Source organism: Betta splendens, chromosome 1 (genome assembly GCF_900634795.4).
Source record: "Betta splendens chromosome 1, fBetSpl5.4, whole genome shotgun sequence".
Classification (NCBI taxonomy): domain Eukaryota; kingdom Metazoa; phylum Chordata; class Actinopteri; order Anabantiformes; family Osphronemidae; genus Betta; species Betta splendens.
The window spans coordinates 12,818,439-12,839,292 of NC_040881.3; the positions used below are offsets into that span (position 1 = coordinate 12,818,439).

Genomic DNA, 20,854 nt, shown 5'->3' on the forward strand with positions numbered 1-20,854 from the left:
TCTCTGATTGATTGTTCTGCATACAACTGGATGGACATTATTACTGTACTTTAACAGTGTAACACTCCACTGTGCTGCAGAAACAGACTGGTCCATCCTGCATCATGTGACTCCTGTCACTGAGGTGTGGAGAACTGGGGACCTGGGCAACAACAATTACAAAAAGCCAACAGCTGGTAAGTTGTGTAGTCTGTGTTAAGAAATGCGGTGAAGATATGGTCAGAAACCATGACTGGGTTGTAATAACATTACCCCAAGTGTGTTCACTAGCTGTTTAGAACGCAAAGCCAGTCACTGACAGCTCAGTTACTGTATATACATGACGTTCAAAGCTTATTACCACAACATTATAATAAACACACATGCACCAAATTGATAACTGCAATAGCCAGTCGGTTTCCTCTTGATACAGCTTCTCTCTAAAACCTTAGGCCTTGTGTGACCACAGTGGAGAAACTCCACAGCGTGTTCTTCTTTTTGTAAAAGAAAGGACAACCAAAAGGTTCAATGCAATGTTCATAAAATGCAGCATGTATTTATTTTATATTATTACGTACGTACAAATATAATATATTATAATAACAAATAAAAGCTGAAATGACTTGTTAACCCCTGAACACAGCAACATGTTGAAAACACTTTGCTAGCATGCGCTGGCTGCTCTCCTCCTACTATTAGACTTCATGTGTGACTGTGCCAGAGGTTTGTGTAGCACTTTTCATCTGTAGTATTAGTAGTCCTCATGTTATCTGTGCTGGCTTAACTACGCTATAGATGGTGCATCTTGAGTCATTTATTGCAGATTCACACTCAGGCCGCTCTTCAGGAAGTTGAGCGACAGAGTAAAGACATTCAAACTGGGAATCTGTGTGTCTGACGTGGGGACTAGAAGCAGAAGCATCGTGTGAAGCCCTGTCCTGCTGTGCTGTGTCCTGTTGGCTGGAATAATTTGCATAGAGCGTCTCTGGGTAAACGTCAGCAGCAGACGCCCTCTCAGTGTGGTCTTCATGTCTGATTTCAGCATAGTCGGCATCCTTGAAATAGGAATCAGTGAAGATGTTATTATTAAAACTAGGACACAAAGACAGTTTCAGTTTCATCCTGCTGTTAAAGACAGAGTCACATTGTGTGTGGTTAGTTCCTGATCTGTGTATCTGAGGCTGTAACTGTCCATGTGAGTGTAAAAGCTGCCAATGTGTGGCTTCATGCAAACACCTGAAAAAACAGCTCACCTGTTGTACGACGGCTTCTGGTGAACCAGACTTAGACACCTCTGAAAACACATGGAGCATTAACTGGTGTTGTTTATGTCTTTGGAGAGATTATAATATATACATACAGATTATAGCTGAACAAAGCGAGTGGTGTTGGATGAAGCTTACTTTTCTTTCTCTCTTTCTTTATCTTCATCATTAGACACAATAGAAGAACCAGTGTAGTTATTACAACAGTGAAACCAATGATCAAGTACAGGACACTTCCTGTTCCTGAAAAATGAACATCGATAATCACTTCACTCCCACAATCAGGAGATAAAACCTCAAACCAGATCAATTTATTACTCAAATGTAATACAATGTATTACATACTTAGAAATAAAGCATACTGTAGGCTTCTATGTCACTATAAACAGTTATCAAAACATTGATGATCACTGCTGTTTTACATCTTCACTAATAAAATAAAACTTGCACATCCTACCATTTCCTTCTTCTTTATGTGCTTCCGATGCAGCAGCTGCTGTTGACTGACGTGTGGTGAACAATGGTGAAATATCTGAAGTAATATCTTTGCTGTTTGAAGACACAGTGGAGCTTGACCAGACACTGACTGTTCTAACTGTTGTCTGTGGACCAGGAATCAATGCTGAAAAAAAAAATACAGTAGTAAGTAACGTGTTCAACAGATGATTTTAATGGACAGAAACCAAGTAACTCACCATCTCTAACGTTAAGGTTCACTTCTATTAATGAGTCTCGTAAATTCTCATCCAGTCCACAGTAATATGTCCTAGAGTCTGACTTCTGGAGATTAATGAAGGTCACAGACAAAGTTACTCCGTTGTTGAATAAATATATTCTGTTCTCATGTTTAGTCTCTCCAGGTTTTACTTTCATGATCACATGTTTGTCTTCTTTACATGGGTTGTTACAAATGTACTTAACGTAAGATTTCACATTACTCCAAATGAAACCCTTCCAGTCTGAGCAGTGGAATGTTACATTTTTTCCAACGTAACCTGTTTGTGTTAGACTCTTTACCCCGACAGTCAGAGCTACAAATGACAAGCAGAGAAACATTCATATAGTTCATACATTAGTTCAAACATGATGGTTATTTTATTAGTGATGCATTATTAACTCCACATACTAACAAATTAAAAGTGAAGTAAAGAGAATGTAGAACAAACTCACCAGTAAACAGACACACGGTCCACACACAGACTTTCATCATTGTGAAACTGACAACGCACACAAACACTAGTGAACAGGAATGAGGCTAAGTTCACGACTGTCTCTGCAGAGGATAACTTCCTTTTCCTCTTTACCCTCGATTAGGTCAAAACTCCTCCCTCTGACTCACAGACACACCAGCTGTGTCCTTCTGTGTGAGGACACCGCTCCTTAAAACACTACATCCCTACAGGCCTAATCCTACCTGTTACCCAACATGGACACCCAACATATAACCAGCCAGTCTACAGTAGTAAAGACAGTACACACATACCACAGTATTATAAAATAGAAAACATGTACAGTACAAATACACATAAAAGAGATGAAAACCATTTTATTGACAACTCACAATTTGAACAAAAAGCACAATATGGAAATTATTTTGTTTGCAGCAGCCATAGACAGTTAATTCCCCACAATATGGCCATTTAATGTTCTCCTTTGGTAGCATAACGTTCATTGCACGCATTCATCAGTTGGGTTCGTCAGATCATCATTTTATCACATAGAGTGAGACTCCAGCAGTTAGAGAGTGAGTGGATGTGGTGACGGCTGTGAGGAGTCCTGCTCCATCACTGTGAGGCTGCTGTAGACTTGCTCCTCAGTCGTTGGCTGGAGTGTTTGATAAACTCCCTCAGGTTCTGCATTCTGTAGGATCACAACACCTTCTGTTAACAAAGAAATCAAAAACAGGAGCAGATTCACATTCTCAGAAAGGAAGTCTCTAAAAACACGATGTTAATGTGATGTCTGTGATCCTGTGTAATAGAATAAAATGACAAGGCTTCATTACATCAGGTGTCATTTTCTGCATAAATCCAAGGAAACAAGTGTTTTTTTCACTCTGCTACTTGTAATAAATGAAAATATGAGGTTTATGGTTGAGACATTAAAACATGAGCTCTAAACAACTTAAAGGTTAAAAACAAGCAATGTCCCTCAGAGAAATTATCACACAGGGCACTTGTTAATGTGATGAGGCCAAATTATTATCAGCAGACTGTTAGAACAGCAGAACCAGCCTTTCAGTCATTTCATGCTTACAAAGAAATACTGTAAGATGCATTTCCTGATTATGAAACTTGAGAAAAGGTTGATAACATGTTTAATACATTTCCTGTCTAATAAAGGCGTTTCCTTCTATGTGACTGTTACTGATTCATGTTTACAGATAGTTTGTTTTACCCATAAATGTAGTTTCTCACTTGGCCTCAGACAATAACGTGTCATTGTAACATTCTTAAGCAGGTCTTCAAACGGTCAGTCAGATCAATATTCACATTTAAACATGTTAATATCCGTAGAGCCGTATGCCAATAAACCAATGCTGTTAAATATGTAGTGAGGGAGAGGTTATGAATTAAAACATTTGCTGTTATAAATATAATTGGCACAAACCTATTTATTGAAAGAGCAGAACTCTCAAATTGATTAAAGCACTTTAAAGTCAATAAAAAGTCCTGGATGACTCAACAATTTCACTGATACACACTTTAAAGTTGTCTGTTACAAAAGTGAGAACAGAACCACGCTCCACAACTTATCACAATATGAAAGTAAAACAAATAAATAAACCACCTGTTGTGTCTTGTTGTGTTGAGATTCAACCTCTGAAAAGATAAGAGACATTATTTGTTAACGTTTATGTCTTTTGGAAGCTTCATGTTATCACACGCGTACAATGTGTGTGGTGACGTGGAATTACTTGTTTTTTTCTTGATCACAATTTTTGTTATAAGCAACAATGGAACCACCAGTGTAATGATGACAATTGTACGAATGATCACAAACCGGACACTTCCTGGTCAAAGAAGAGGAAGAGAAACACTTTATATATGAAGTGAATATATGAATTTTTCTCTACAATAAAATACTCACAACACACTGATGACCACACTGCAGTTCTACAGTATTTATGTTGCTTATAATCTGCATTACATCTTTACTCACAAATACAATACTGTATGTACAGTATCAAACATTTTCTTCCTACCACCTCCATGTGCTTCTGATGCAGCAGTTGCTGTTGACTGACGTGTGGTGAACAATGATGAAATATCTGAAGTAATATCTTTGCTGTTTGAAGACACAGTGGAGCTTGACCAGACACTGACTGTTCTAACTGTTGTCTGTGGACCAGGAATCAATGCTGAAAAAAAACATACAGTAGTAAGTAACGTGTTCAACAGATGATTTTAATGGACAAAAACCAAGTAACTCACCATCTCTAACGTTAAGGTTCACTTCTATTAATGACTCTCGTAAATTCTCATCCAGTCCACAGTAATATGTCCTAGAGTCTGACTTCTGGAGATTAATGAAGGTCACAGACAAAGTTACTCCGTTGTTGAATAAATATATTCTGTTCTCATGTTTAGTCTCTCCAGGTTTTACTTTCATGATCACATGTTCGTCTTTTGTACATGGGTTGTTACAAATGTACTTAACGTAAGATTTCACATTACTCCAAATGAAACCCTTCCAGTCTGAGCAGTGGAATGTTACATTTTTTCCAACGTAACCTGTTTGTGTTAGACTCTTCACCCCGACAGTCAGAGCTACAAATGACAAGCAGGGAAACATTCATATAGTTCATACATTAGTTCAAACATGATGGTTATTTTATAAGTGATGCATTATTAACTCCACATACTAACAAATTAAAAGTGAAGTGAAGACAATGTAGAACAAACTCACCAGTAAACAGACACACGGTCCACACACAGACCTTTATCATAGTGTAACCGACAACGCACACAAACACTAGTAAAGAGGAATGAGGCTGAGTTCACGACTGTCTCTGCAGAGGATAACTTCCTTTTCCTCTTTACCCTCGATTAGGTCAAAACTCCTCCCTCTGACTCACAGACACACCAGCTGTGTCCTTCTGTGTGAGGACACCACTCCTTAAAACACTGCATCCCTACAGGCCTAATCCTACCTGTTACCCAACATACTGTACACACCCAACATCCATCCATCCATCTATCGTCCAGTCCGCTTAATCCCATATGTGGGGTCGTGAGGGGGCTGGAGTCTATCCCAGCTGACTATGGACGAGACCCAACATATAACCAGCCAATCTACAGTAGTAAAGACACACTGTTACCAGTCACATATAGCAAAAACACACATTAAAAAAAATTACTTAATTAAAATTAAAACTAAAACTGTCTCACACAAACTGGACTGGTGTGAATCTATAAAAGGGGCATGTACTTGTGGGTCCTACTGTTTCTAAATCCTTTAGCTACTGTATTAACCCCCCTCCTGTCAATCCAGTTACCTAAAAGTCACTTTTGTTTTGATTTGGTGCTGCAGAGAACAACTGAGCTAAACTGAAAGTTTTAGCTTTTCTTTCAAACTGTTTACATCCAGTGAATTTAAGCAACTTCAAGTAAACTTACACTAGAACCTGTACAATGCAAACATCTATATTTGCTGTTTGTTAGACAACTTATGTAAAGACCAAGAGCCTGATTCTAATTTATTTGACAAGTAATTTTTTTGTTGTGTTCTTTTTTATATCGATAGTCTATAAATCATGATACTAAATGTTGGCTACAGAGTCTGCTGGTCCAATGTACCATGTAATACCAGCCATAATGTGTATTCAATAGAATGCATTGAAAATAAGAGAAATAATTTAACTAAGGCCAAACAGGAGTTTCACATTCAAGTCTCTAAGGAAACGATGTTCATGTGATGTCTGTGATCCTGTGTTATGGAATAAAAAGGACAAGGCTTCATTACATCAGGTATCATTTCATAAATCCAAGGAAACAAGTGTTTTTTTCATTTCATTATGCTACTTGGTTACAAAGTAGACATAACCACTTGGTTATGGCGTTCCATGTACAGGTATGCTTTCCCTGCCAGCATTTTACACCCTGCAGTTATCTGCTGGACCGTCTCAGGGGCCTCTTTGCACAGTCTACACCTTGGGTCTTGTCTGGTGTGGTAGATCTGGGCCTCTATGGCTCTGGTGCTCAGGGCCTGCTCCTGTGCAGCCAGGATGAGTGCCTCTGTGCTGTCCTTCAGCCCAGCCCTTTCAAGCCATTGGTAGGATTTGTTGAGATCAGCCACTTCAGTTATGTTCCGGTGGTACATCCCGTGCAAGGGCTTGTCCTCCCATGATGGTCCCTCATCCAGCATCTCATCCTCTGTTCTCCACTGCCTGAGACATTCACTCAGCACGTCATCTGTCGGGGCCTTATCCTTGATGTACTTATGGATCTTGGATGTTTCATCCTGGATAGTGGCTCTCACGCTCACTTGTCCTCGGCCTCCTTCCTTGCGGCTAGCGTACAGTCTCAGGGTGCTGGATTTGGGGTGGAACCCTCCATGCATGGTGAGGAGCTTTTGTGTCTTAGCATCTGTGGTTTGTATCTCTTCCTTTGGCCACCTTATTATTCCCGCAGGGTATCTGATCACTGGCAGGGCGTAGCTGTTTATTGCCTGGGATTTGTTCTTGCCATTGAGCTCGCTTCTTAGGACTTGCCTTACTCGTTGGAGGTATTTGGCTGTTGTTGCATTCCTTGTTGCCTGTTCAAGGTTGCCGTTCGCAAGGTACTTGTAATTGTCCTCAATGTCTGCTATTGTTCCTTCTGGGAGTGAGACCCCTTCTGTGTGGATTACCTTGCCTCTCTTTGTCACCATCCTCCCACATTTCTCGAGTCCGAATGACATCCCAATGTCCGAGCTGTAGATCCTGGTGGTGTGGATCAGCGAGTCGATGTCTCGCTTGATGTCACCCATGTAGAGGAGGTGACTTATGGTGATTGTAGTCAATCCAGGCAGTGCACAGGTTGGTGTGTCGCACTCTGCAGTCTTGGGCGACTGTTCTGTCAACCAGGAGTTGGTGTTTGGCTCCTCTGGTGTCCTTACCAATGCCTTTCTGTGCTTTGCTCATGTATTGTCCCATGTGCCCACTTATCTTAGCTGCGATGATGCCTGACATGAGCTTCCATGTTGTGGAGAGACAGGTTATTGGCCGGTAGTTAAATGGGACAGTACCCTTCGAGGGATCCTTCATTATCAGGATTGTTCGCCCTTCGGTTAGCCATTCAGGGTGAGTCCCATCCCTTAGCAGCTGGTTCATTTGTGCTGCCAGGCGCTCATGGATTGCAGTGAGCTTCTTTAGCCAGTAGACATGGATCATGTCAGGGCCGGGTGCTGTCCAGTTTTTCATACCTGAGTCTCTTTGTTGGATGTCTGCCACTGTGATAGTCACTGGATTCTGTTCAGAGAGGTTGCTGTGGTCTTCCCTCAGATCCACCAGCCACTGTGCGTCGCTGTTGTGCCTCCCTCTCCCATATACCACATATACCTTTCTAGTACTGTTCAGTTTCCAGCTTTGGTGGGTCTGCTCTGCTGTTATTAGCCTGCCATTTAGAGTGCACTTTCGCAGGATGTGTTGCGAACAGCCGGTTTATTCGTCTGGCTTCATTATCTCTGGTGTATCTCTTTAGGCGGCTGGCCAAGGCTTGTAGCCTTTGCTTGGCAGTTTTGACTGCTTCAGGTATGTGCATCTGGGTGTACCTCTTGGCCATCGGTCTTTTCATTGCACCTCTGTCATACAAAACATACAGTAGTAAGAAACCTGATCAACAGTTCATTTCATTGGACAAAAACCAACTAACTCACCATCTATAACGTTAAGGTTCACTTCTATTAATGGGTCTCATATAAACGTCTCTGTCAGGATCCTGGGCTGGCTCTGCCAACCATCCTATTGTTTGTTGTTTTTCCCACCCTGGACGACGCCTTCTCCTTCACCCCGCTACGCCTCAGCTTTGGACCATCCCCACTCCCTCTCCTTCCCTCTATAGACAGCTAGCAATCAGCTCAACTTGCTACACCTGCACTTCAGCTCTGCGTCCCTTCAAAGACTCCTGCAGCACAGCACTCTGTGAATAATATCTCCAGGTTGTACTCTCATGATCACATGTTCTTCTGTACTTGGGTTGTTACAAATGTACTTAACGTAAGATGTTACATCACTTCAAATTAAACCCTCCCAGTCTGAGCAGTGGAAGGTTACATAGCCTCCACATTAATCAGTTTGCATATGTAGGTAGGATTATACGGATGCATTACATGTATGTCTGCTTATGATGTCAATATAGGTTGGTTTATTACATGAAGATAATACTCACCAACAGACACGGGACACACAGACAGATCATATTGAAAAATGGAACAAGACCAAACGCAAGTTTATAAATCGGGTGAGATTGACCACTGCTCAACATCTTCCTCTCTGCCCTTGTTTAGATCAAAGCTCAACCTTCCCAACATGGTAAAGACACAACTTTACACTTGTGGTATGACTGCAAAGTAAACAAACGACAGCTACGCTCACAGCTTCATGGACACTGCTGTTGAGTTTCACCAGCGTTGAACTCTGGACAATAAGTTGACGGAGGCAGTAGCTTTTCTTTTCTTTTACTGAGGCATGTAAGTTAACTTACGTCTACACCCTCCTTAATGTCTGCTAATCAATAAATTCCCGCAAGCTGCAAAAATAAACTCCTCCCAGTGACATAAAACAATATGGACACTTCAGCAAACAACAATCTACACTGTAAACCCAGGGAGTTGAGTTCACTTAAAAAATTGGAGGAAACTGGTTGCCTTAAAAAATAAGTAAACTAAAGTTAAAATCTAATCTAACAGTATCAACTTATCTTCCAGTGTACTCCACTTAAAACTTTACATTCAGTGCACTAATTACCAAATTCATTTAATTTAAAAATATTTATAGTCTCAACTATGTTGTCTATAGACTTCACACTAGCAGCTACTGCAGGCAGAATAGTTCAGGGGAGCACAGATTGTGGCAATTGGCCTTTCGCGCCACTAGAGGTGCTCTTGTTTTGGCTCCTCCACGTTCTTAGTTTTGTTTCCTGTTTAAGTTCTGTAATTAGTTCAGTGTGATTCACCTGTGTTGTATGCATTTAAGCCCTGCTTTTGTTTGTAGTAATTGCTGGTGTGTCAAGCTGTAAGCACGGCCGTTACGTGTGAATTTAAAGAGAGGAGTTTTTGATTCTTTTGATGTCCTGTCCTTTGTCGCCTGTGAACATTTGTGGTTGTCTTGTTGTTTAATGTTTAGAATGTAGTTTCCTGTGGTAGCAGAGCGTGTTAAGTTTAGCCTGTTAAGATACAGTGCTGTTTTAATTTAGTTCTCATTTGTTTAGTGTTTCTATCGTGTTCCAAGTTTAGAGTTATTCTGCCCGTAAGTACGGAGCGTGTTTGATTGATGATTTATTAAATCATTTTATGTTGACTTTATTTTTGTGTTGGGTCGTGCATTTGAGGTCTTCCCTCTTCCCTTTTCCCCTGCGACCTGGTCAGCAGATGCGGCCAGGGATGCGTATAGGTTTATTACTAAACCGAGTGTTCTTAGTAGCGCGATGTGGTTGCGGCTGTGTGCGAGTTGTTATGGTCGTATATGCCATGAAGTCCCCATAAATGTCTGTGAAAATTACGTTAAAAAACTGTTCAGTAGCAACAGCATATTACCGTCACAGGCAAAACAGTACACAACCATAATACATAAACTTTGTTACTGTTAATCAAAACAAAAAAACCAGGTAACTCTACTGTAATTATGTGTAGAAATCATAGTTTTACTGTTAAATATAATTTGTAATTCAATTAAAATCATTAAACCTGACCTCTGAAATCATAAAAAGCAAAACACACAAGCAGATCATCGAACCAATGAGCAGCACTGCTGATGTGATTGACATAGGTAAGGAGCCAACCAGCTACAAGGAAAAACAGTTTGTGGTGATGTACGCATCAATCAAATTGACATCAAAATACGACTAATGGTACCCTTACCCTAACCCAGACCCCAAAACTGTCGTATAAAAATGAATAAATGAAATAATTATCCTACGTCTGGAAACCTTGACTGTGGTTCAAGCTGTTCTCTGGCGGAAGTCTTGTAAATCTGTTCTGTGGCGCTTTATCCGAAAAACTATAAAAATGGAAACAGCTACAGTACAGTCAGCTAGCAGTCAGTGAGGTGGCAGTAAAATAAATAATACCGCGTTCATAATGTTAATGTGTGTTTTCACACAATTTTGAAGCAGCCAATCACAAAGCTGTCTCCATGGTGATCACCACCAAAACTTCGATTTTTTAAGTATATTTAACTTAAAGTTGCCCAGGGTTTGAACTGCACATCAGTTTTAAGTAGATTCTACACCGAATTAGTACAATGAACTTGAATTCAAGTGGCTCCTGCCACTTTCTTCATCGCATTGTCACTTGACTCTGCTGTGGTTAGCTTTTCTGTAGCCTCAAAGCTACACAGCTTGTTTTGAACTCAAATGTTATGTTTTCCTCATTATGTGCAACATGTAATATGAATAGTTTAAAAATTTCAGGCAGTCCTTTCAAAACCAAAGCAATGAGCAGACCATCTACTAAAGTTTCACCTGCATTACGCAGCACCATAATGGTGGCCTCTGCACTAATGATATAGTCTGTTACTGTCTTGTGTGTTCTGAAGCGATGGTAGCATAGTGTAGAGGTTGATGATGCCCATTCCTAGCATAGTATTCCCATTTTCAACACTTTTCTTTCATTCTAAGCTGCATTTCTTATAATTACGAGAGGCTCTTATCATCCAACAGTTGGATCAACCCGGCGTATGCATCTGAGTTCTTCTTACCGTCTGCCGCAAACTCTTTCTTTGGTATTTGATCCTTTGAGAACCAAATTCAATGCAGGTGACCCAGTTCTTTAGTCTCCCATAAGTCATACTTCATCTCCATCGAACATGATTAGAGGCAACTGGCTTGTTCCAGCTTGTTAGCAGTAGCATGCTGTTTGTCGTGTTTTTCTACTGGCCTAAACTACGAGCCTAAATCTCTTACCGATCTTAGATGTCTCAGACTACTGCACTAAAGGGTTCATTTTGTAGGGTCCATCACAGACTACTCATTTAAACTAGCCTATGTAAAAATGCCTGTGTTTCCTGGATAAAATATCATACTGACTGCTCTGCAAAGAACTGGATGGACATTAAGTTTGCTTTAACGGTGTAACACTCCACTGTGCTGCAGAAACAGACTGGTCTGTCCTGCATCTTGTGACACCTGTTTATCAGGCAGTTATTATTTGTAATGTCCACTGAGTGTCAAAGGGCAGCAAGGTTCATCGGGCCATCAGGAACTAGAACTGTAGGGGTCTGCTTTACTGGGCCACCGGGGACGAGGGCTGGGTCTTGAGCTTGACGTGGCAGAGCTGGAGCTGGAGCGGAGCTTGGAGGCACGACCAGAACGTGCTGAACTGGAACCAGGGCTGGACCTGAGAACTGGGTGGGAGCTCGAACTGGAGCTTGACATGACTGGGCAGCAGCAGATGTTGGAGCTGACTAGGACTGGAATCCAATGTGGGTGCACAACAGATGCTTTAGCAGATTGGGTACGATGAGCTGGAACATGAGCAGGACATGAAGATTGCACTGGGACATAAATGGCTGATGGAGGTTGAGACACAGTGGTTGATGCAGAAGTGGGCTGCGCTTCTGTGACTGGAGCGGGCTGTGGTTCTGTGTATTCCATTGGTTCACTAAGCCCAGGAGTCCTTTGGATAAGCACCACCGCCTCCCTGTACAGCAGGTGTCCCTCCTGACACGGGGGTCGGTTGCAGAGGTGGTGGTATCTAGGAGCTCCGTCAGCAGGTACCGCACTGGTTATGAGCAATGGAGACGAAGCCATTCCATACTGTAGTACTGCTGGAAAGACTGGCGAATGTGGAGGGGGTGCAGGAGACTGGAGAACTGGGAGAGCATGGCTTGGTCACTGCAGCAGTGTGACGTGGCTTAGAGGGCTGAGCAGCAGACGCTAGAGTAGAGTCTTTTCATTAAGGTTTCAGGTTCATTTTCCATGAGGGTATGAAGGCAGTGACAGAAGCTGGAGCAAAGGCTGAGGACAGGCGCTGTCAGCATTTCAACGAGGTCTGGGGTCGGCTCTGACATTGCTGTCAAAGCAGGAACTGGGGAGCGAGATGGGGCTGGAGTGGAGATTTGGTGAGTGAAAGGATGTGAAGCCAAGAACTGAGGCTTGAACCAGAAGAGAGCGGGGGATCGGAACCTTGGCAGACTCCAGCTCCTTGTGTACCGTGCTCAAGCTGAGGAGGTTCCTCTCTCTAGTGTTGTCAAGCCACAGAGCTCTGACGTGAGCATGTCCATAAGAATATTCACCAAACTCAACCAAGCTTCGGGGGTTGGCCCCTCTGTGGTGACCTTCAGAAGCCTTCTGTAGCACAAGCGGAAGTTCTGTTACTGAAGCTCCAACCAGGGAAAATCCATGGCTGGGTCCAAGTTAGGCCAGATTGTACTGTCAGCAAGGTGAAGGACCCAAACGCACCGCACACACAGGTCTCGGTTTGTGGGGATTTAATGAAAGCAGCAGTACATACAGGGATCAGGCAAAACGGTAGTCAATATCCAGCAGAGGTCACAAAACAAGGCAAAATCCAAAAGCCCAGAACCGAGGGAGGAGACTAGGCAAGATCAGGAACAAAACTAGATTTGGTAAACTGGTGAGACTCACAGGAAACGGGACGCTGGAAGAGTTTGACACAGGTATGTGAGCAAAGAATCTGGCAGAGGAACAAGGTGAGTACTAGTGATGGGTAGATGAGGCGTCATGAAACGTTTCGATACATTGCAAAACTGTATTGATACTGTGCCGATACTGTGTCACTGAATACTGACACCTGCTGGACATTAAAACTCTCTACAGGCAGCCTAGTTGACAGACTCAGCTGACACTGATTTTGTGACTTAATATATACAATAATATCATTTAAGCCATTGTATGTTATATAGTATTATTTCATATCTTCATTTACATTTAAAATTTATATTTTTAGATACAGTCGATAAAGTGTATCATAACATAAAAATCTAAGTGAACATGTTGTGAATGAAGATGCCTTTTTTTTTGTTTGTTTTTTTTTAAAACAAATTTGGTCTCTCTGCTCACTGCAATGAGAAGATCTTGCCAAAGGTTATCTAGAAACAACACACTGCCATTTTAGTACACCATTTCCAAACAACAAGAAACAAATAATGCTGAATAACATGCCTAAAGAGGGTGCAGACAGCTGCTGTTCTGACTGCAGTCTACTGACGGCCTCATTGCACTTGGAGGAACTGCGGAGTGATTTAAATCTGGGGTCTAGAAGTGTTGCTGGGGTCAACACACTGTGAGGTGGTTTTGCTTAAATAGGAAAGTTCTGTCGAACAAATACGAACTTTAACCTGCATAAAACAATATGATTAGTCACTTTGGAAATTAATCTGAATTTGTCATGATTTGTGTTCTTGTGTCTAGTGGTTTCCTGTTTTATTTTGGTAGTCTCCCGGTCTCTGTTTTGTGTTCTAGCTTCACTTCCGGGTTATGTCACGTCACAGCTGTTCTTGTTTCACCCGGTCATTATTCACACCTGCACGTCATCAGTAATCGAGTCCCGTTGTATTTAACCACCACCTGTGTCCTTAGTTCCCTGCCAGATTGTTGAGTTGAGAATGAGTTGAGCGTCCCTAGTTTCCTGTGTTCCCTGAGTGTTCGTGTTTCTCGTGTTTTGTTCCTGTTCGCATCGTGTATCCTGTCCGACCCTGGATTATCTACTTACCGTGAGTTTTTGCCTGTTCCCTGCCTGTACTTTTGCCGAGCCTTTTGTGTTGACCTGGACCGTCTGACCGTGCCTTGAGGAATAAACCTTTTGTTGATTATAATATCGTCTCCGTGCTGTGCATGTGGGTCCGCCGTCTGCCCGAGTCCCTGACAGAACAATCTGGCCAAACTTGGACCTAGCCAGCACTTAGCCTCCGGTCAGGTCAGTGACTGTTTTTCTTTGTTTTTTACGGCAAATATACTCTCCCGCGGAAGTATGGCTTCGGTTTCCTCCTCTCCGCCCCGTCGGATCGTCGTGCCTGCACCAACCTGCCCAGCTCCCTGGTTGTTTCCCTGGGAGGATTTCCTGCTCTCACGCGGTCCCCAGTCTCCAGTTCAGCCGCGCGCTGCTCAGTCTCCAGTTCAGCCGCGCGCTGCTCAGTCTCCAGTTCAGCCGCGCGCTGCTCAGTCCCCAGTTCAGCCGCGCGCTGCTCAGTCTCCAGTTCAGCCGCGCGCTGCTCAGTCTCCAGTTCAGCCGCGCGCTGCTCAGCCTCCAGTTCAGCCGCGCGCTGCTCAGCCTCCAGTTCAGCCGCGCGCTGCTCAGCCTCCAGTTCAGCCGCGCGCTGCTCAGTCTCCAGTTCAGCCGCGCGCTGCTCAGTCTCCAGTTCAGCCGCGCGCTGCTCAGTCTCCAGTTCAGCCGCGCGCTGCCCAGACCCCAGTTCAGCCGTGTGTTGCCCCGACCCCAGTTCAGCCGTGTGTTGCCCAGACCCCAGTTCAGTCGTGTGTTGCCCAGTCTCCAGCCCAAGCTCCAGACGCCGCGGTCCCGTTTCACCATGCGGGTCCCGGTACAGAGGTCCGGTCCACACCGCTCCCAGCGCCTCAAACGACGGACAGTCGCAGCTGCTCCGGACGGCGACGGCGGCGGCGCGGTTCCAGGATTCCGGGTCCCGCGGTCTCGGTCATGGGGACCGAGCCGTCTCCTTCTCCGACAGAGGAGTCCCCTGATTCTCTGACTGACTGTGTCCCTCTGATAACAGGCATCCCAGACAGCGTCGCCCGACGGGTCCACCTCCTCTGCTCTCCTCCAGTTGCGTTTCTCTTCGCCCACCTCATGAACACCGCCGATTCGGCAGCAGACCAGGGCGCGAGAGAACGGCTGTTCGAGGAAGCAGCCGCTCTCGTCCTGAGGGAGCCTGTCCTGCGTGAGGCCCTGCAACTCCCGGGCCTGCAGCCAGCGGCCGCTTCATGCCCCACCTCTCAGTCAGTTCAACCTCGCCATGCTCATGCCCCGGTGCAGCCCTGTCGTCTCCAGGCCCCAGTCCAGTCGAGCCCAGTCCAGATCCCAGTTCAGCCCAGTCACGCTCAGTCCTTGTCCCAGTCAGAGGGCACCGCCCGTCTGACGACTGTCAGTCCTACCCAATCAGGCCCGACGTCTTCCCCGTCGAGCTCGGCAGCTGTAAGCTGTCATGCCAGCTCCGGAGTTGACGCCGTTCCAGTCCCTGTTCCTGTTCCTGTCGGCCATGTTGACGCCGTTCCAGTTCCTGTCGATCCGTTAAGGGTCGTTCCTGTCCCCGTCGGCTCCAGTACGGACGTCGTTCCAGTCCCTGTCGGCCATGTTGCGGCCGTTCCAGTCCTTGTCGGCCATGTTGCGGCCGTTCCAGTCCCTGTCGGCCATGTTGAGGCCGTTCCAGTCCCTGTCGGCCATGTTGAGGCCGTTCCAGTCCCTGTCGGCCATGTTGAGGCCGTTCCAGTCCCTGTCGGCCATGTTGAGGCTGTTCCAGTCCCTGTCGGCCATGTTGCGGCCGTTCCAGTCCCTGTCGGCCATGTTGAGGTCGTTCCAGTCCCTGTCGGCCATGTTGAGGTCGTTCCAGTCCCTGTCGGCCAAGTTGAGGTCGTTCCAGTTCCTGCCCCTGTCGGCCAAGTTGAGGTCGTTCCAGTTCCTGTCCCTGTCGGCCCAGTTGAGGTCGTTCCAGTTCCTGTCTCTGTCGGCCCAGTTGAGGTCGTTCCAGTTCCTGTCTCTGTCGACCCAGTTGAGGTCGTTCCAGTTCCTGTCCCTGTCGGCCAAGTTGAGGTCGTTCCAGTTCCTGTCCCTGTCGGCCCAGTTGAGGTCGTTCCAGTTCCTGTCTCTGTCGGCCCAGTTGAGGTCGTTCCAGTTCCTGTCTCTGTCGACCCAGTTGAGGTCGTTCCAGTTCCTGTCCCTGTCGGCCAAGTTGAGGTCGTTCCAGTTCCTGTCCCTGTCGGCCCAGTTGAGGTCGTTCCAGTTCCTGTCTCTGTCGACCAAGTTAAGGTCGTTCCAGTTCCTGTCCCAGTCGGCCAAGTTGAGGTCGTTCCCGTTCCTGTCCCTGTCGGCCCAGTTGAGGTCGTTCCAGTTCCTGTCCCTGTCGGCCAAGTTGAGGGCGTTCCCGTAGGCCAAGTTGAGGGCGTTCCCGTAGGCCAAGTTGAGGGCGTTCCCGTAGGCCAAGTTGAGGGCGTTCCCGTAGGCCAAGTTGAGGGCGTTCCCGTAGGCCAAGTTGAGGGCGTTCCCGTAGGCCAAGTAGAGGTCACCCCTGTCTCTGATCCCGTTCCTGTCGGCCCTGTAGCGGTCGTTCCAGTCCCCGTTCCTGTCGGCCCTGTAGCGGTCGTTCCAGTCCCCGTCCCTGTCGGCCCTGTAGCGGTCGTTCCAGTCCCCGTTTCTGTCGGCCCTGTAGCGGTCGTTCCAGTCCCCGTCACCCTTGGAGCCGCAGCGCCCGCCGGCCCCCAGGAGGAGGCAGCGCCTGCTGCAGTTCCTGCGCACCTCCAGGAGGAGGTCGCGCCAGCCGCAGTTCCTGCGCACCTCCAGGAGGAGGTCGCGCCAGTCGCAGTTCCTGCGCACCTCCAGGAGGAGGTCGCGCCAGTCGCAGTTCCTGCGCACCTCCTGGAGGAGGTCGCGCCAGCCGCAGTTCCTGCGCACCTCCAGGAGGAGGTCGCGCCAGCCGCAGTTCCTGCGCACCTCCAGGAGGAGGTCGCGCCAGCCGCAGTTCCTGCGCACCTCCAGGGGGAGGTCGCGCCAGCCGCAGTTCCTGCGCACCTCCAGGAGGAGGTCGCGCCAGCCGCAGTTCCTGCGCACCTCCAGGAGGAGGTCGCGCCAGCCGCAGTTCCTGCGCACCTCCAGGAGGAGGTCGCGCCAGCCGCAGTTCCTGCGCACCTCCAGGAGGAGGTCGCGCCAGCCGCAGTTCCTGCGCACCTCCAGGAGGAGGTCGCGCCAGCCGCAGTTCCTGCGCACCTCCAGGAGGAGGTCGCGCCAGCCGCAGTTCCTGCGCACCTCCAGGAGGAGGTCGCGCCAGCCGCAGTTCCTGCGCACCCCCAGGAGGGGGTCGCGCCCGCCGCAGTCCCGGCGGACCTCCAGGAGGGGGTCGCGCCCGCCGCAGTCCCGGCGGACCCCCAGGAGGGGGTCGCGCCCGGCGCAGTCTCGGCGGACCTCCAGGAGGGGGTCGCGCCAGCCGCAGTTCCTGCGCACCTCCAGGAGGAGGTCGCGCCCGTCGCAGTCCCGGCGGACCTCCAGGAGGGGGTCGCGCCCGCCGCAGTCCCGGCGGACCTCCAGGAGGGGGTCGCGCCCGTCGTAGTCCCGGCGGACCTCCAGGAGGGCGTCGCGCCCGTCGTAGTCCCGGCGGACCTCCAGGAGGGGGTCGCGCCCGTCGCAGTCCCGGCGGACCTCCAGGAGGGGGTCGCGCCCGTCGCAGTCCCGGCGGACCTCCAGGAGGGGGTCGCGCCCGCCGCAGTCCCGGCGGACCTCCAGGAGGGGGTCGCGCCCGCCGCAGTCCCGGCGGACCTCCAGGAGGGGGTCGTTCCCGTCGTAGTTCCTGTCGACCCCCAGGAGGGGGTCGTTCCCGTCGTAGTTCCTGTCGACCCCCAGGAGGGGGTCGTTCCCGTCGTAGTTTCTGTCGAACCCCAGGAGGGGGTCGTTCCCGTCGTAGTTCCTGTCGACCCCCAGGAGGGGGTCGTTCCCGTCGTAGTTCCTGTCGACCCCCAGGAGGGGGTCGTTCCCGTCGTAGTTCCTGTCGACCCCCAGGAGGGGGTCGTTCCCGTCGCAGCTCCCGCCGCACCTGCATCGGTTCCTGGCGGTCCGGCTCCGGCCGCATCTGCATCGGTTCCTGGCGGTCCGGCTCCGGCCGCATCTGCATCGGTTCCTGGCGGTCCGGCGCTGACCGCATCTGCTTTGATTCCTGGTGGTCCGGCGCTGACCGCATCTGCTTCGGTTCCTGTCTCTCGTCGCGGTGGTCCAAGGAGGACGCCGCTGGTTCCTGTCTCTCGTCGCGGTGGTCCAAGGAGGACGCCGCTGGTTCCTGTCTCTCGTCGCGGTGGTCCAAGGAGGACGCCGCTGGTTCCTGTCTCTCGTCGCGGTGGTCCAAGGAGGACGCCGCTGGTTCCTGTCTCTCGTCGCGGTGGTCCAAGGAGGACGCCGCTGGTTCCTGTCTCTCGTCGCGGTGGTCCAAGGAGGACGCCGCTGGTTCCTGTCTCTCGTCGCGGTGGCCCAAGGAGGACGCCGCTGGTTCCTGGCTCTCGTCGCGGTGGTCCAAGGAGGACGCCGCTGGTCCCTGCCTCGTCCTTGTCTCGGTCGCCGGACTGGTGGCCTTGCCCTCGGCGCCTCCTGCTGCCCGGATGGCGCTGCCTCCTGCGGCGACGCCCGCCTCGACCCCTCAGCCCATCGGATCAGCGTCCGCCTGGAGGACGTTGCCATTCGGGGTGGCCCCCGGGGACATCGGTCCAGCCCAAGGGCACTAAGAGTGCCACCCTGGCTCAGCGGCTGCTGGGCAGGGTCTCGCCGCGCCTTCACCCTCCATGAAGGAATCCCTGAACTTTGTGTTTTTTCCCCGTTCATGGACCTTGGTCGTGTCATGGGGACTCTTGTTTTGGCCCTCCTCCGGTCCTCCCTCCACCCACCCTGCTCGTTTGCCTTGAGGGGTTGGGATTCGGTCCCTCCTCCTGGGACCACCCTCCGCCCGCCCTGGTTCGGGGGGGGGGGCTTCCGTGGGCGCCGTGGAAGGCGCCATGGGGGGGGGGTACTGTCATGATTTGTGTTCTTGTGTCTAGTGGTTTCCTGTTTTATTTTGGTAGTCTCCCGGTCTCTGTTTTGTGTTCTAGCTTCACTTCCGGGTTATGTCACGTCACAGCTGTTCTTGTTTCACCCGGTCATTATTCACACCTGCACGTCATCAGTAATCGAGTCCCGTTGTATTTAACCACCACCTGTGTCCTTAGTTCCCTGCCAGATTGTTGAGTTGAGAATGAGTTGAGCGTCCCTAGTTTCCTGTGTTCCCTGAGTGTTCGTGTTTCTCGTGTTTTGTTCCTGTTCGCATCGTGTATCCTGTCCGACCCTGGATTATCTACTTACCGTGAGTTTTTGCCTGTTCCCTGCCTGTACTTTTGCCGAGCCTTTTGTGTTGACCTGGACCGTCTGACCGTGCCTTGAGGAATAAACCTTTTGTTGATTATAATATCGTCTCCGTGCTGTGCATGTGGGTCCGCCGTCTGCCCGAGTCCCTGACAGAATTCAGATAGATCAAGTGAAAACTTTTTAAAATTAATTAATTATTTTAATAATACACTTTCACTTTATTATAAAATTAAATCAAAAAAGAAACCTTATTTTCCGATATGAGATGAATTATAGATGAATTTGACGATGAACGGCAAACGCTCAGGGATTCCATTCGGCAGATGCATCCCGACACATGCGCTTCCTTATAAACACAGTCTGGCGCGTCAGACAGTGACGGATACAGGAACTGTATCGGTCACGTGCTTTCACGACGCGATACGCGCACCGACACGGTGTTTCGCTCTAAGAGCTCGACGCAGGCGCCGACGCATCGGTGTTGCCGGACCCATCACTAGCGCTTACAGTATGCACCTGTGCCTGTACTTTGACCATTCTGAACATCAAACGTTCCTTTTACTTACCTGGACATCTCCTGATGCTGTACATGTGGGTCCGCCATCTGTGGTGTGAATGTTCACACAGCATCCGTGACACAGGTTCTGCATTCTGTAGGATAATAACACCTTCTATTAACAAAGAAATCAACCAAGGACCAAAACAGAAAGAGATTCACATTCTGAGAGAGGACGTCTCTAAGAGCATGATGTTCATGTGACGTCTGTGATCCTGTGTAATAGAATAAAAATGACAAGGCTTCATTACATCAGGTGTCATTTCTGCATAAATCAAAGAAAACAAGTGTTATCGTTTCACTATGCTACTAATAAACGAAAGTATGCAGTTTTATAGTTACAGTAAGACATTAAACATGAGCTCTAAACAACTTAAAGGGAAAAACAAGCAATGTCCCTCAGTAAAAACATCACACAGGGCACTTGTTAATGTTATGAGGCCAAATTATCTGACTGTTAGAAGAGCAGAACCAGCCTTTCAGTCTTTTCATGCTTACAAAGATATAAGATGCATTTCCTGATTATGAAACGTGAGAAAAGGCTGCTCAGATGTTTAATACACTTCCTGTCTAATAAAGACCCAAATTGGCCCAAATGTATTTATTAAAACTCAGAACTCTCCTATTACTTAAGGCGACATACACTAATGTGAATAAAAAGTCCTAGATGATTCTATCATTTCTCCTGTAGAAACAAAATTTCACACTTTAAAGTTAAACAGATTGAGATAAAATCATGCATCATAACTTTTCAGAATATGAAAGTAAAATCAATAAATGAAACCACCTGTTTGTCTCAGTGTCGGGAGATTCAGCCTCTAACACATTTGAAAACACAAGAGACATT

At 47.6% G+C, this 20,854-nt stretch overlaps 3 protein-coding genes across 6 annotated transcripts in view; all 3 read right to left on the reverse strand.

Moving 5' to 3' along the window:
* Positions 1-511: 511 nt before the first annotated feature.
* On the reverse strand, positions 512-2,510 carry LOC121201638 (uncharacterized). Of its 2 annotated transcripts, none has more exons than XM_029158811.3 (6): positions 2,415-2,510; positions 1,940-2,275; positions 1,702-1,866; positions 1,383-1,481; positions 1,233-1,273; positions 512-1,034 (listed from the first exon to the last, which is right to left on the reverse strand). In XM_029158811.3, exons 1-6 carry the CDS (start codon positions 2,452-2,454, stop codon positions 741-743), a joined length of 975 nt encoding a protein of 324 aa, XP_029014644.1. In that variant the 5' UTR covers positions 2,455-2,510; the 3' UTR covers positions 512-740. The 2 variants fall into 2 exon arrangements, with proteins under 2 accessions (XP_029014644.1, XP_029014636.1); XM_029158803.3 differs by having other exon boundaries at positions 1,383-1,487.
* LOC114860339 (uncharacterized) lies at positions 2,428-5,412 on the reverse strand. Of its 2 annotated transcripts, XM_029158868.3 has the most exons (6): positions 5,154-5,412; positions 4,679-5,014; positions 4,450-4,605; positions 4,162-4,257; positions 4,035-4,066; positions 2,428-3,124 (listed from the first exon to the last, which is right to left on the reverse strand). In XM_029158868.3, exons 1-6 carry the CDS (start codon positions 5,191-5,193, stop codon positions 3,113-3,115), a joined length of 672 nt encoding a protein of 223 aa, XP_029014701.1. In that variant the 5' UTR covers positions 5,194-5,412; the 3' UTR covers positions 2,428-3,112. The 2 variants fall into 2 exon arrangements, with proteins under 2 accessions (XP_029014701.1, XP_055365202.1); XM_055509227.1 differs by lacking the exon at positions 4,162-4,257 and having other exon boundaries at positions 5,154-5,410.
* LOC114856776 (zeta-sarcoglycan) overlaps positions 2,428-20,854 on the reverse strand; it is a 238,715-nt gene continuing 220,288 nt past the window's right edge. For both annotated transcript variants that reach the window (XM_029152486.3, XM_029152506.3), the window contains one exon: positions 2,428-3,104. The gene's annotated coding sequence lies outside the window, so the exon portion shown is untranslated. The remainder of the gene's footprint in view (positions 3,105-20,854) is intronic.